The sequence below is a fragment of the Podarcis bocagei genome (assembly GCF_964188305.1).
Source record: "Podarcis bocagei genome assembly, chromosome: 3".
Taxonomy (NCBI): Eukaryota; Metazoa; Chordata; class Lepidosauria; order Squamata; family Lacertidae; genus Podarcis; species Podarcis bocagei.
In genome coordinates this window covers 52,712,407-52,726,344 of record NC_138127.1, presented here as the reverse complement: position 1 = coordinate 52,726,344, position 13,938 = coordinate 52,712,407, and the positions used below count along the sequence as shown (strand labels likewise).

The window sequence follows — 13,938 nt, the reverse complement described above, 5'->3', positions numbered from 1 at the left end:
TGAATTGTGTTTGTATTTTATTTAGTCCATGAAAATCTACCTTAAAAACAACATATAAAATCAAAGTATCAGTTAATCCAATACACTGGATTAAGAAGAAACTGCAAAAGCTTGGAGTTGTGGCACAAGCTAAAAGTTTGCAGCCTCGTCTTGAGTATTTCTGAGGCCAAAGCAATACACTGTAACAAAGCAGTATCTGTGTATGGAGACATGCTCCCTGCACCATGGAAAAAAATCTATTGGTGCTTTTGGTTTTTGGAGACGGGTCAGTTAAAAGCAGAAATATTGGTAATGTGATTTGTGTTCTTTGCATTGCTTAGAAAGGCCCTAGATCAGTATTTTTTTAAAAAAAACCCAAGCAAGAACGAAGCGCTTGTTCCCCAACTTCTAGCCAGGTAATTTACATTGTGATTACTAGGTTTTATTTAAATGTTTAGATAACTTTACATATTTATTAACAGCCTCAGAGCTATAAAGATTAGAACCAGGATAACATAGGCCATGCCATTGTTTTATTATTATTATTATTATTTACCTTGTTGCAGCTACTGCAATATGGCTTTCCATACACACGTTGCATTTCACAGCGGGTTTTCCATTTGCTTAGCACTGTAAAACGGGGCTGTGAAATTCACAGGCCATGTTTTGTGGCCTGCCGGGTGTGAGATAAACTTATTTCGAGGTCCCCTTCGGCTATGAAAGGTTCATCAGGCATCAACTAAACCCATGACTGGTAGGCCACATGAAGTTCAGGGACAATGACTTTGACAGACTTGTTGTAAAGCACGCAATGAAAGTGATCAAAATAGCATTTGGCAATCAGAACAAACTTTCTAATTCATACTCTAACTGGGGAAGCTGCCACTAAGGTGGGGGAGAACCAAAGATTCCCCCAAATAATTTTGGAACACACCATGTTACTGAATGTTTTACACATTTGTACACATTGTAGACACACACATGGAATACATCTAACTGATCCACAAACAAGCGCCTACCTGTATTTCTTTTTTTTCTTATTCTTGGAGGCCATTGAGCTTTAACCTTCAATACTTTTTAAAGTTTCCATTTTGCACTGAATAAACTAAACTTTCTTACAAATTCATTCATATCAAGAAGTTCATATCTTATCACACTAAGTCCAGAGAGATGCATGTGCTAACTTGTGTACATACATACACCACCTACTTTTCAGGGAGACAGATTGATGCGGTGCTATTCACTAGCTCACTGTTTTGCTTAGTGAAGAGGCTTCATGGACTAGCACCCACTAGGAGTGAAAGGGTTACTGGTTTTGATTATTCTCTCCTACCCTGGTCTTACAAATGTAAGACACATTTATCCCAAACTTGATCCAAACTGAACAAGCAAACTGCTCACAATAGTGGTGTGATTGGGGGTGGGGGAAGGCCATCATTTTGGAGAAGTTAGCAGATACATGGAGAGTCTTCAGTTGATGGGCCTAGGGTTGGGAGAGAATACCTTGCCACTGTTACACCGTGTGTACTAGCTGCAATCAAGAGACAGAGATGGAGGAGGCTTACTAGCAAGCAGCTGCCATCTGTTCTGGCAGCACTGCTCAATAGCTGCCAGTAAAGAGATGGGGGAACCCACCCACCGCAATTTACTATTCAGTACTTCCTGGCCCAACTCATGGGCTAATTTGAAAGCTAAACAATTATCCAGGCTGCCAGTTTGGCAACTCTGTAATCCAAAAGGGTTCAATGATTATACCAAAATGATGTTATTATTTCTTGCACGGTGACACCAGTGGATCTTCGTCAGAGAAGGCAGTAATTGAAACTGAAAGAACGGCTGTAGATAACGTACATGTTTAAATAATGGCCACTCACCTTTCTTATCCACCTAGCTATTTAAAATTATTTCAGAGTTATATTTTGAAACAAACTGATGTATCAGTGTTTCACTTTTCTGATGTTCAAAGAAACCCTGTTGTCTTTATACCTTTTAAGAGGGTTTATAAAAAGCATTGTTCCATTTTTAATTTTCATAAATCAGCTACTTCATCGCAGAACTGCAAATTTTGCCAATACACTGAGAAAATTGCATATTATTATTTTGCATTTTATTAGCAGAGCTGTTCCAGGTAAGTTAGATGAATTTTAAAAAACTCACAACTTTCCATATTCTATTTGAAGAAAGGCAGTATTGTTAGCTAAAAGTATTTCTAAGCTACATTATGCATACAGCAACCACTAGATGGTACTATTAGACCAGTGACAGTTTTCTTTCTTTACTCATTGTGCAGCTCCCCAAAGGTCTTATTTGGCTCACGTAGATAATTTCCAAATAAATTACTATACATGTAGGACAATGAAGCTGCTGAGCCATGCAAGACACAGCTGAGACAGGTACGAAGGCTACAAAGTGCAATATAACTTGACCTGCTAGACATGTTTGGTGTCTAGAAGATCAAACACTAGATGCTTTGAATATTTTAATTATCTTTCAATTATTTAGCATTTCAAGCCTGCCCAGTTTTATGCACAATCTATACTGACCAGTACTAAACTCTGCAATTCTCCATTAACAAAACAGAAGAGTGACTCCTGCTCAATGTTTCCTAAATTCTGGGGCTTTTAAAATTATTAATTAAGAGCTCAGTATAAGCTCAGTATAAGCCAAATTTTTGTTTAAATCACTTTTCAGAAATCAGAGTTTTCTAAATGTACACAAGCATAATGAAATATACTTTCCTACTGAGGGGACACACATATAGAGCAAACATAATCCTTTACTCATCAAAAACCTTTTGAAAATAAATTGTCTTACTTCATGACATGGATGTTCCAAAAACAGGAGAGCATTAAATGTTACGCTAAAAATTGAACCATCTTTATTTTTCTTGATAGCTTCAAACCAGTTCAGCATTTGCCTAAAGTTATGATGGTATGACAGTTTCTTAAATGGACTAAGGGAAGGCCGAAGAAACATTGATGGGGCTATTTATTTGTCTGGCTTCTAAAGACTTTCCACTTTCCCTTAGAATTAAACTGTACTCAGATAAATGTGAAAGTCAGTGCAGACTTAGGAAGGCTTAAGTACACTGAAATCTTTCTTTTTAAGTACACCTAACTCTCCATTTGAATGTAACTGACATATTTTCAACACACAATGCCATAGTGCCATGCTTATAAAAGGTGATGGAAAATAAAGTCCTGTTTAGTAAACCAGTAACACAACTATTCCAAAGCAAAACTATGTCTTTTGAGTATGACTTGTACCAAATCAAGACCCAATACAACATTAAACATGGTTCTCACACCATTCTACACCATGGAAAGCCAATGCATATGTATTCTGATCTATCTGTGGCCAACTGTAGCTCACTCACAATTCTTCCCTATTGGTCACATATATTGTTTCTTTACTGGGTGAGACAAGTGAGATCATTTTCTTTCATTCTCTTTCTTTCTTTTTCTTTCCACATATAAAGAGGAGGAAATATACATTAAAATTGGATTTTGCTTGAAGATATACACATAAATACACAAAGAATTACAATCCAGTTTTGGAAGCACTGATAAAATGGGGAGCTTAAAAGATGCCAACTTCCTTCCCAGGTTAAGGTATGGACGTCATTTCAGCAAAAGTTAACACTTTCTGCCCCCCACTCCAACTCATCAGCAAAAAAATATAAAAGAATATTGTGAAGAGCAAGTGTTGACAATCAATAGTAAAAGACGACGGTTCAAGCTCCTGATGGTATCTCAGGATTGTCAGGTATATTTCTCAGAATGACATCAGACATCTGTTCTCTGTTCCAAATCAGTGACCTCCAACCCAATTAAACAGAATCCATTATCTTCTGCTGCTGCTTCAGGAACTGGTCCCTCCAAATATAAAGACAAAACTTTTCCAGAACTGTGGAAACAGAAGTAAAGAAAAATCAACAAAATATTGCAGCCCGAGCCTTTTATCCAGAGAGATGGCAGTACCATCATATTATAATAGATTTTTTCTATGCACATCATGAACCAAAACTAGATGCCACATCAATGGAAGCAGTCAGTAGTTAAGCATGCTGCTGCTATGCAGCGGCTGGCAACAGTGGAACTATGTGGGAAACTGCCCAGGCTGGAGATGACTCAGTCATAAGCCCTTAAAGGCAGGACAGACTAAGCGTTCACCAACCTAAGGTAGCATTAAAAAGGGGCTAACGATGTGTTTTTCAGCTTGGAAAAGTTAGCAAAATCTCATGACATAAGCAGCGTACAATGGTACCTCAGGTTACATACACTTCAGGTTACAGACTCTGCTAACCCAGAAATAGTACCTGGGGTTAAGAATGTTGCTTCAGGATGAGAACAGAAATCGTGCTCCAGCAGCACGGTAGCAGCAGGAGGCCCCATCAGCTAAAGTGGTCTTCAGGTTAAGAACGGACCTCTGGAATGAATTAAGTACTTAACCCAAGGTACCACTGTAATTTATTCCTGCCTCCAACACCCAGCTATAAGGCCAGGCTTCCTCAAACTCGGCCCTCCAGATGTTTTGAGAAGACAATCCCCATCATCCCTGACTACTGGTCCTGCTAGCTAGGGATCATGGGAGTTGCAGGCCAAAAACATCTGGAGGGCCGAGTTTGAGGAAGCCTGTATAAGGCTGAATTGTTAACTTTCCCTTGCCAGAAAAAAGGAGAATGCAGTGGTGCAAAGGTGGGAAACCTGTGGCCATCCAAATGTCGGACTACTGTACAACCCTTACTTGGTATTTCACCATGCTGGCTGAAACTGAAGGAACGGAACTCCAATAACCACTGGACAACCACAGGTTCATCTTCCCTGCAGTAGTCGGTAAGCAAAAGAAGCAGGCAAGCAGTGATTAGCTTTAATCGGTGTTTCGATTTGTCCGATAGTTTGCTTGTGATAGGTATGCTCTAAGCACAGCTGAGGAATGTGCGGTTGACTCCTCTTTTTACATTAAGAAACCTATTGGGAGGTAGCCAGGAACAGCCTTGGCTGCTATCTTACTAGATCTGATTATTGTGCTAGAGAGGACGTGGTATGGCTGCAGGAACAGCCTGAAGATGCTGACTCAGCTCCCACCTGCATATAAGGCAATATGTGGGATGGCGGAGGAGAGGCAAGAACACACAGCAGCAAATACAGGCCCAGCCACAGCAGATAAGATTTAAGGTGGGGACAGCTAAAACAGCATTGTGAGTGGAGCAACTACATGGTGCTGGTCACTGGATATATCCTAGGGCGAGGGAAAAGTGTATATAAAAAAAGCTTGGGTAGCGATTAAAACTGTACAGTTAAGCCTCACAGGAACCTTATGGTAAGAAGAGTTTCAGACCACCTTAATAAAGGGGTAAGAGACTCAAGTTGCTTCTACAAACCCGAGTAAAATTGGGGCTCTGAATATATCCTGTTAACCTGCTGCATCATTCGGGGGGACAACAGACTAGGCCAATGCCATAAAGCCATCTGTTGTAATTACAGAAATGAACATTTCCTGTTCAGCCACAGCTGTATATGGCTTTAAGTTGTGTGAAGGCCTCCTCCTCTAGGTTTCACTGTTCTTTTAAAGAATATCCTTTGAAAGTGATGGCAAAATAATGGATCTTCACAGGCTTAGTTCACACATAGTTCTAGGCCAAAAAAAAATGGGTTAGTATGAGCAAGCAAGCATGCTGGTGCACATTTAGAAAACCAGTTGTTTTGCTCCCATCGCGCCATTAGGCACTAACCAGGCCATATGAAGACAAGCATATGCATGAGGAGTCAAGCTTTGTCCCATAAAGAGCCTGCATATTAGGGAAACTTGTTACCTGGAACAAAGTTAAATTCTGAAGTTCAATTGAATGCAAAAGACAGCTTAAGAGATATTTCTTAAAAAAATACTAAATACTAAGTACAGTCTCTCAAACAAGAAACTGAAAACCTGTTCTAAGCCATTTGACAATGAAATATTTGACCACAATTTGTAGTTCTGATAGCAAGTTATCTAGCTCAGTTATCTAGCTTAAAAAGCCACTGAAAATAGTTAATTATTCTGAATTTAAATAGTAGATACTTACATTAAACCTCAGGATTCAGTGAGCTCTAAGCTTAGCTGTGGACTCTCACTGATGGTGTAGTCTTGATTATTTACATCTTTCTCTGTGTATGTCTCCACGAATCCTGTTGATTGGCTGTGGTCATCTTTGTTTTTCACAGGTGTTTGTTGTTCTATAAACTGCTGTTGGATCTGAACAGTCTGCCCAGCTTCTACATCCGTCAGCCTTGGTTGGGCCACTTCAAGTGACTCTTTGGGTAGATCTCCTGAGGCAGTATCTTCTACTGCTGGTCTCTGAATCTCTGTTGGAGTGGCTATATCCCCTGCAGAATGCAGCTTTGGTTCACCATTTTCTTTCTGGAAATCTGTCTCTTGCTTAATTTCTTTCACAATTTCATTCAGAGATTGAGGGTCTTGTGCTAGTGTTGTCACAGTGCCTGATCGTTCATCTGGCTGCAACATCAGTTTCATTTTAGCGTCTTCGGATTTATCAGATGCAAAATGCATTTCTTCTGCCACTTTGAAGGCCTCTTGATTCTCTGCAGATTGAGTTAAAATTATAGTTGATGGCTGGATCTCTAGATTTTTCTCTCCTCTGCCTTTTACAGGAAGAATCTGACCAGTCTGCAAACTTTCCTGAATTTCAGATTTATTTACACTCTTTAAAAATGGCTCACTCTGTTGCTTTGACACAGATGGCAACTCTTCTGTTTCCTCCAATGTATCAACAGCATTCTGGATGATTTTCAGCACAATTTTTGTACTCTGTGACTCTATAGTCACCGATTGAACCACATCTTTTTGAAATTCTATATGAGTTAAAGAGGGGCTTCTTTCTGGAGGTGTCTTTTTTTCACCTTCTTGACTTGATTCTAATCTCTGAAGCTTCATTTCTGGGCTGGAATCCAATACAGACTTCTGGATCAAATCATCTTTGGTGCATGTTACTGCTGCTAAAACTGCCTCCTCTACCACTGAATTTGCTTTCCCAGACCATGACACTGTATCCTTATCAGTACCTAGAGCCTCAAGTCCTGGTTGAGCAAAGCTCACCTGCTGGACTGTTTTGAACGTGGTTTCTTTTGGCTCCTCTAGGACAGACTGCAGGTTTTCAGTTAATGTTTCCGTAACTGTGACATTCTCTGCAATAACTTGTTCTTCGGCTGTTGCAGCTGTTACTGTTACAGAGGATTTATGAACTCCATAACTTTGTACTTCAGGAATGTCAGTGGTGATAACCTCCTTCTGCTCAGTGAACATTTCTTGCTGCACTGGAGCTGCACCAAGTGCATCAGCATCAGCAAGTTTAATTTTCCCTGTTGATATTTCTGTTTCTGTTACTAGCACCTTCTCCGACAATGCTTGCCTTCTCTCAGAGCTATCTGAAATTGTGGCAGATTGTGGAAGTGGAAAGACTGTTTCCAGGGGCAATTTACGAGGACACACTTCACTCTGTACACAAACGCCATTTATACCTGCTTCACTGCCTTCTGTGACAGAACTCTCTCCTTTCTTTTCTGAGATGACATCTGATAAAGCACCAGAGTCAGAGATGAGAGTGTCTCCAACTTTGGTCTTTACTGCTTCAGTTGCTACAGTTCCTGTGAATTTCTCTTCAGTTGTTAGCTCTATGTTTTCAACCTCTTTTTTCACAGAATCCACAGTTGCCTCACTTTTCACAGTGCTGTCCTCTATTAACTCAGCCTCAGTGTGTTTTGATCCCAAAGTAAGTGCATCTTCCTTTTCATTCTGCACAGATCCTTCAGTTGCAGTTACAAGTGTGACATCCTTCAGTTCATTACTTTCTGGAACGTCAACCGCAATTCCTTCTGTGCCTTCCAATTTCAAGGTATGGCTGGCGTCTGCTACATCCTTCTGGATGACATCCACTGCATTTTGATCAGGTGTGGAGACTTCAACTAGTCCCCTTTCCACAGATCTCTCAGCTACAGCTTGCTCTGTTGGTGTTTTTACTAGGGGAGAGTCATCTTTTACTTCGTTATTTGAAAGCTCCTCAGTAACAACTGCATCAAAACATTTTAATTCTGAGGAAAGGGAAACATCTTGCATTTCCGTCTGCTCAGGAGCTTCAGTCTTGTCACTAATTACAGAGGCTTTATCATAAATTATCTCAACAGATGTTGCTAGGGAATCTGAAGTATCTTCAACCTCAGAGTTGAAACTGACCTCATTCTCCACATTCTTCAGGATCTCTTTTACTTCTTGCTGTTTGGTGGCAGTGGTTTCTGCTTCCATAATTTCTTCTGACTGTTCTGAAAAGACCTCCTTATGCACCTTCTCAGAAGGAAATTTCACTTCCACTTTTGCATCCTCCTTCTCTGCAAAGACCTCCACACCAGCCTTGATGGCTGCCTTCTCTATGGGGGCTTCTGTTTTCTCTTTAAGAATAGTATCACCTTCTGCTTTTTCTACAGAGGATGCCACTTTTGCCTTCTTTGCGGAGTCCTCTGCATCCAACTTCTTTGCAGGAACCTCAACTTCACTCTTTTCCTTGGCAATCTCTACAGCAGACTCTATATCCACCTTCTCTACAGGAGTTTCCATATCCAGCTTTTCATCTAGCTGATCTGATGAGGCCACTGTTTCTGCCTTCTCTATAGGAACCTCTGCTTGCACCTTCACATCTGGCTTCACTGTGATGGCCTCCACACAAACAGGTGCATTTGATTCTTCTGCTGCAGCTTTTGTCTTTTCTATAGGGTCCTCCACTTTCATAATCTCTGAGGGAGCCTCTGATTCCCCCTTGTCCGTGGAGGTCTGTACTTCCATCTGTGTTTTGGAAATCTCAACTTCCACCTTTTCTACATCTGCCTTCACATCTACTTTCTCTGTGCAGGCATCTGCCTCCAACTTTGCATGTGCCTTTTCTGTAGAGATCTGTGCTTCTGTGTCTTTTATATGTTCCTCCACTTCTTTTTCTGAGGGGGACACTGCTTCAGCCTTTGTGGGAAGCTCCAAGTCCTCCTTTAATCCTGCCTTCTCTGCTTCTACCCTCTCTTCAAGGAACTTCATTTCCACCTCTTTGACATGGCCATCTGTTTCTACACTCTGCTTATGGGTCTCAGTCTCTGCATTCTGCTTGTGGACCTCCACTTCCACCTTTCTTGTGGGCAAGTCTTCTTCTACAGTCTCAGCATGGAGAGGTTCAAGTTTCTCATTTACCATAGAAATATTGGTTTCTGGTTTCTGTAGTTGGCCCTTGGGTTCCACCTTCTGTACATGGGTCTCAGTTACCAAAGAAACCTCTGTGTCTTTGTTCTGGATGCAGGCCTCAACTACAACATTCTCTGTGCTTCCTGGTAGTAAGCCAAGTGTGGCATGTTTGGCCATACCTAGGTCACTGACTTCAGTTACTGCATTCTGCACTGGAACTTCAGTTATCTTGCTCTGGATGGGTGCCTCAAGCACAAAAACTTCAGCACACGGAGGCTCAGCTTCTTTTATTTCTTTTTGCACAGGGGCTTTTACCTCATCTGCAGCAGTTACTAATTTAGCTTCCAAGTCAGGTATGGTGTTCACCACTTGTTCAAGTTTCTGGGAGAACTGAGGCTTCTCTTCATGTGATATTTTTGCCAGTTCATCAACTGCTCGACCAGTATCTGTAATCCCACCTTCAACTGCATCTTTTAAATTTGTTTTGGCTTCCTTTACCAAGTCACCAACATTTACTTCTGGCCCTTCTTCAGGGGTTACTGTGATAATGACAAATCCTTCCTCTTCAGCAGCCTGTTTTTCAATGATTTCTTGAACAATTTCTTGTTCAATCTTTGAATCATGACTCTCATCAGTCTTATCCAAGCTAACACTTTCTTTCGAGCTTTCCTTCACCTCTACACAAATGTCATTACTCTTCTCCAGCGCTTCCTTCGAACTACTTTCTTTAGCTTCATCTTGACTTTGACTACTTTCACTAACTTGGATATCTGTCTTCTGTGGTTCTTCCTTTGAGGGTGGTTCTGCCTCTTGAAATATGATAGTAGTTTCTTGCCCTGTTTTCTCTATTTTCTCAGGCAGAATTGTTTCCTGTGCTTCGCTGGACAATTTAACTCTTTCAGCAACTTCTTGCAGAATTTCCTGTGTTTGTTTATTTAGTTCTTCTAGGTTTTGCTGGCTTTCCTCTACCTCCTGCACAGGTGTTACTATTTCTGTTGTATCGGGGGACTCAGTTAGCCTTGAAACTGCTGAAACCATTTCCGTTGTCTCTTCAGCACAGGATACTTCAGCTGTTTCTTCAACACCTGAAGTTTCTTCTCTGGCTGTGATTGCTTCTGAGGTTAGTGTGTCACCGCTAAACTCCTTTTGAATTTCTGGCATGACTTTAGTAACCACCACCATTTCTTCCACAATTCCAGTTTCAGAGATCTGATCAATATGTTTCTCTTCATCTTCCTTTGCATGTTCAATGGACTCTGTCACAGCAGCCGATATCCAAGATGGTGATCTTTCTTCAATACTTGTAACTGCTCTCTCTCCTTCTACCATTGTGACAGTAACTGCATGAACTAGTCCTTCATTGGACTGCTCAATAATCAAAGTACTTTCTGACTGGTCTGAAGTTTTCTTAGTTAAATCATCTTGTTTTGCCTTTTGAGCTTCAAACTTCTCTTGTTCAGCAGCATCATACTCTGATAAAGGAACAACGGCTGGAACATCAGAGTCGTCCTCATGGATTTCAGTCATTTCTTCTCCAGCTTCCTGAACAGGAGCATGTTCTGGTATTCCATCTGACTTCTTCTTCCTACGACCAGGCATTAGTTTTTTAAATGAAACCCATGATTCTTCCTTTCCAGACTCTCCATCTGAAGTATAATGTTCTAAACTTGGAGCTGTGGAAGATTCTTCATTTCTCTCTTCCATTTTTGTTTTAGATTTTCTTCTTGGGGTTACTAGTCTTTTAAAGGACTCCCATGTTGAAACTCCCTCACCTTCAGATGGGCTTCCAGCTTGTTCTGGTGAAAAACCTCCTTGTCCTTGATCACTTTCTTGTGAGCTAGTAATGGTCATGCTTGGTGCTGTTTCTTTATTGGGCCCATTTTCATCTATTTTCTGTCCTTCTTGAGCAAGTCTTTGTCCTACCTCTTCATCAGAAGTTGATGATTTTCTGGTTCTTTTCTTAGATGAACCTACACAAATTAAGGCTTCCCATGATACAGAAGTATCAACCTTTCTCTTGGGCTCATCTATGCTTTTTTCTAATTTCTGTTCCTCAACATTTTCTTTTATATCATCCTGCTCTTCACAAGGTGCACTTTCAGTTGAAGATAGAGTAGCAGTTTTTGCCTTCTCAAGCTCTTCTTCCTTATCACTTTCAGAAAGCCTCCTGACCCGTTTCTTAGGAGTCACCATTTTTTTAAATGATGCCCAAGGTGTAACAATGTCTCTTTTCCTCTCCATATCTGAAGTAGAACCATCTTCCGTTTCAGTGGTCTGTGCTGCATCTGTAACTTTTCCTACAGATTCTGTTGTTTCTTCAGGGGAAGAAGCAGAGCTTTCTGCTCTTGGATCTTCTGGACTTTCTGCAGAATCAGACAACTGCTGTGCTTGTTCTGCTGCTTCCCCTAGCTTAGCTTCTTCTCTTCTTCCTTTATGTTTCTTTGCTGACAACTTCTTTAAGCTTGAACTTGTAAAAAGCTTTTTTAGGGGGCTGCCTTGTAACTTGGCTCTTTCTTGAGATGAAAGTAATTCAACTTCATTTGTAATGACTTCTAGAGGTTTGATTGTTGCTGAATCTCCACTGCTTGGTTCAGTTTGCTTGAGTGGCTCATTTGCTAGTTCAACCAAGCTTTCTTTGACTTTTAGCTGTTCATCAGTGGCTTGTCCTTTAATCTCAACATCAGTTTCAACGAACTGTTCAAGAACAAGTTTTGATTTTTCAGTTGGTTTTGGTTCTTTCTTCTCCACAGTAGTGCTAACATCAGTGCATATCTCTGTGGGTCTGTCATCAAAATTTTCCGTTGCCAGAGGAGCCTTCGGTTCAGATATGGCTTCAACTATTTCAAAATGCTCCTCAGGTGTTTCTATAGGCATTGGAGAAGTTGGTGCAGACTGATCTGTTTTTTCTTCAAATACTTCAGTTGCCAAAGGAGCTGCTAGTTCAGATTTTTTCTCAGATGATGCAAGAGGGCTATGCTCCAGGGCCATTTGACATTTTTGTGCAGGTTCCAAGTTCTCAAAGTCAATTTTATTCAAGCTTTTACTGGGTTCTATGTCTACACTTTCAGCAGACATTTGTGGTGATGGCTGTTCAAAGGCAGCAACAGCTTCCTCCTTATGTGTTTCTGTTGAGACATCTATCATTTTTGTTTCTTCTCTTTCTACTATAGCATCACTGGCTTCTATAGACACTTCTGCCTTCTCTTTTTCTGGTATGGGTTTTTCTTTTTCTGATTCTTCAGTGGGAGTGGCTTCCTCTTTTATCACTCCTTTTTCTTGCTCCTGCATTTCTCTCTCAGTGGCCTGCTGTTCTTCTTCTTTAGGTTTCCTGAAACTTGTCCTTTTCCTAAACCCAGCCCAACCCTGGGTAAAGAACTTTCTTAGGGGTGATGCTGTTTCATTAGTTAATGGACTTGTTGGAGACTCTGGAGACTTGCTACCATCACTTTTAATCTCGGTCTCCTTGCTTCCTGCTTCAACAGGACCTTCTGTTACCTTTTCAGGAGAAATTACTTCTTTTGTCTGCTCAGTCTGAGTTTCTTGCTCAGTCTTTTCTACAGGGTAGGGCACCTCACTTTGTGTTTCCTCCTCCACTGTATCTAGCCTGATTTCTTTACAATCTCCAGCTCCTTCCGATAGCACTTCTGTCTCATCTGCTTTCACATTCAGCAACTGAACAGGTTCTGCTTTTTCAGTCTTTTCCTTTCTGACGGTAAATTTGAATCCAACGAACTTAAAAACTTTTTTAAATCCAACATCATTTGCTGATGGAGATTCACCAGGTTCTGCCTGCTCTTCCACTTTTTCTTCTTCTGATGGCAATTGCTGATCAGCATCTTCTGCATCTTTCTGTTCCACATCTATGTTAGATTTATCGGGTGATTCTGCTGGCTTGGTCTCCATATTTTCAGCTGGCTCTTCTTTTAGAATCACATTTGCAGTTTCTCTTTGTCCAACTGTAGGAGACATTTAAAAGCAATAAATAATTAGGCATTCTGTTATTACAATTCTATTTAAATTGCATAAGAAGTAGAAACAATCACTATTCCTCTAATCCTAGGCACACTTACTTGGGAGTAAGGCTGTGGGACTTAGTTCCAAATAAACCCATATAGGAATACACTGCACTATTATTAAAAGTCGAATGCATTGAAATTAATGAGCTTAAACATATTCAATTTTGTACAAGATTGTGGACATTATATACAGTCGTACCTTGGTTGCCAAACGCCTTGTGACTCGAAGGTTTTGGCTCCCGAACGCCGCAAACCCAGAAGTGAGTGTTTCGGTTTGCAAACTTTTTTGTAGCCCAAATGTCCAATGCGGCTTCTGTGGCTTCTGATTGAGTGCAAGAAGCTCCTGCAGCCAATCAGAAGCTATGCCTTGGTTTTTGTACATTTTCAGAAGTCAAATGGACTTCCAGAATGGATTCCATTCGAGAACCAAGGTATGACTGTATGTCTTTTAAAATGCATGATAAAAATAATTCCATTATTTTAAGGGTATCTATGCATAAAATTAACAAAACATAATTATATAGAGAGATAATGAAGTGAAATAAAGTCACTTCAAAATTTGGTTGGAAGCTTCATACTGGAAAAACCTAGGGCATCAAAAGAATTTTAAATAAACTGTGGACATTGGAAAACAAATATTTTGCTTTCAGAATTTTGATAATGTAAAGGCAGCCACACCATGTTCCCAACCTGACATTCTACTTCCAAAATTTAAGGAGTTAATTTT

At 40.4% G+C, this 13,938-nt stretch overlaps 1 protein-coding gene across 3 annotated transcripts in view; it reads right to left on the bottom strand.

The window, feature by feature from the left end:
• AKAP12 (A-kinase anchoring protein 12) overlaps positions 1–13,938 on the bottom strand; it is a 60,138-nt gene continuing 46,200 nt past the window's right edge. For 2 of the 3 annotated variants that reach the window (XM_081187176.1, XM_081187178.1), the window contains 2 exons: positions 6,044–13,151; positions 1–3,885 (listed from right to left, as the gene is read on the bottom strand). In XM_081187176.1, coding sequence (XP_081043302.1) covers positions 6,052–13,151 — 7,100 coding nt within the window. In that variant the 3' untranslated portion in view covers positions 1–3,885; positions 6,044–6,051. The remainder of the gene's footprint in view (positions 3,886–6,043; positions 13,152–13,938) is intronic. The other variant, XM_081187177.1, reaches the window with a different exon arrangement.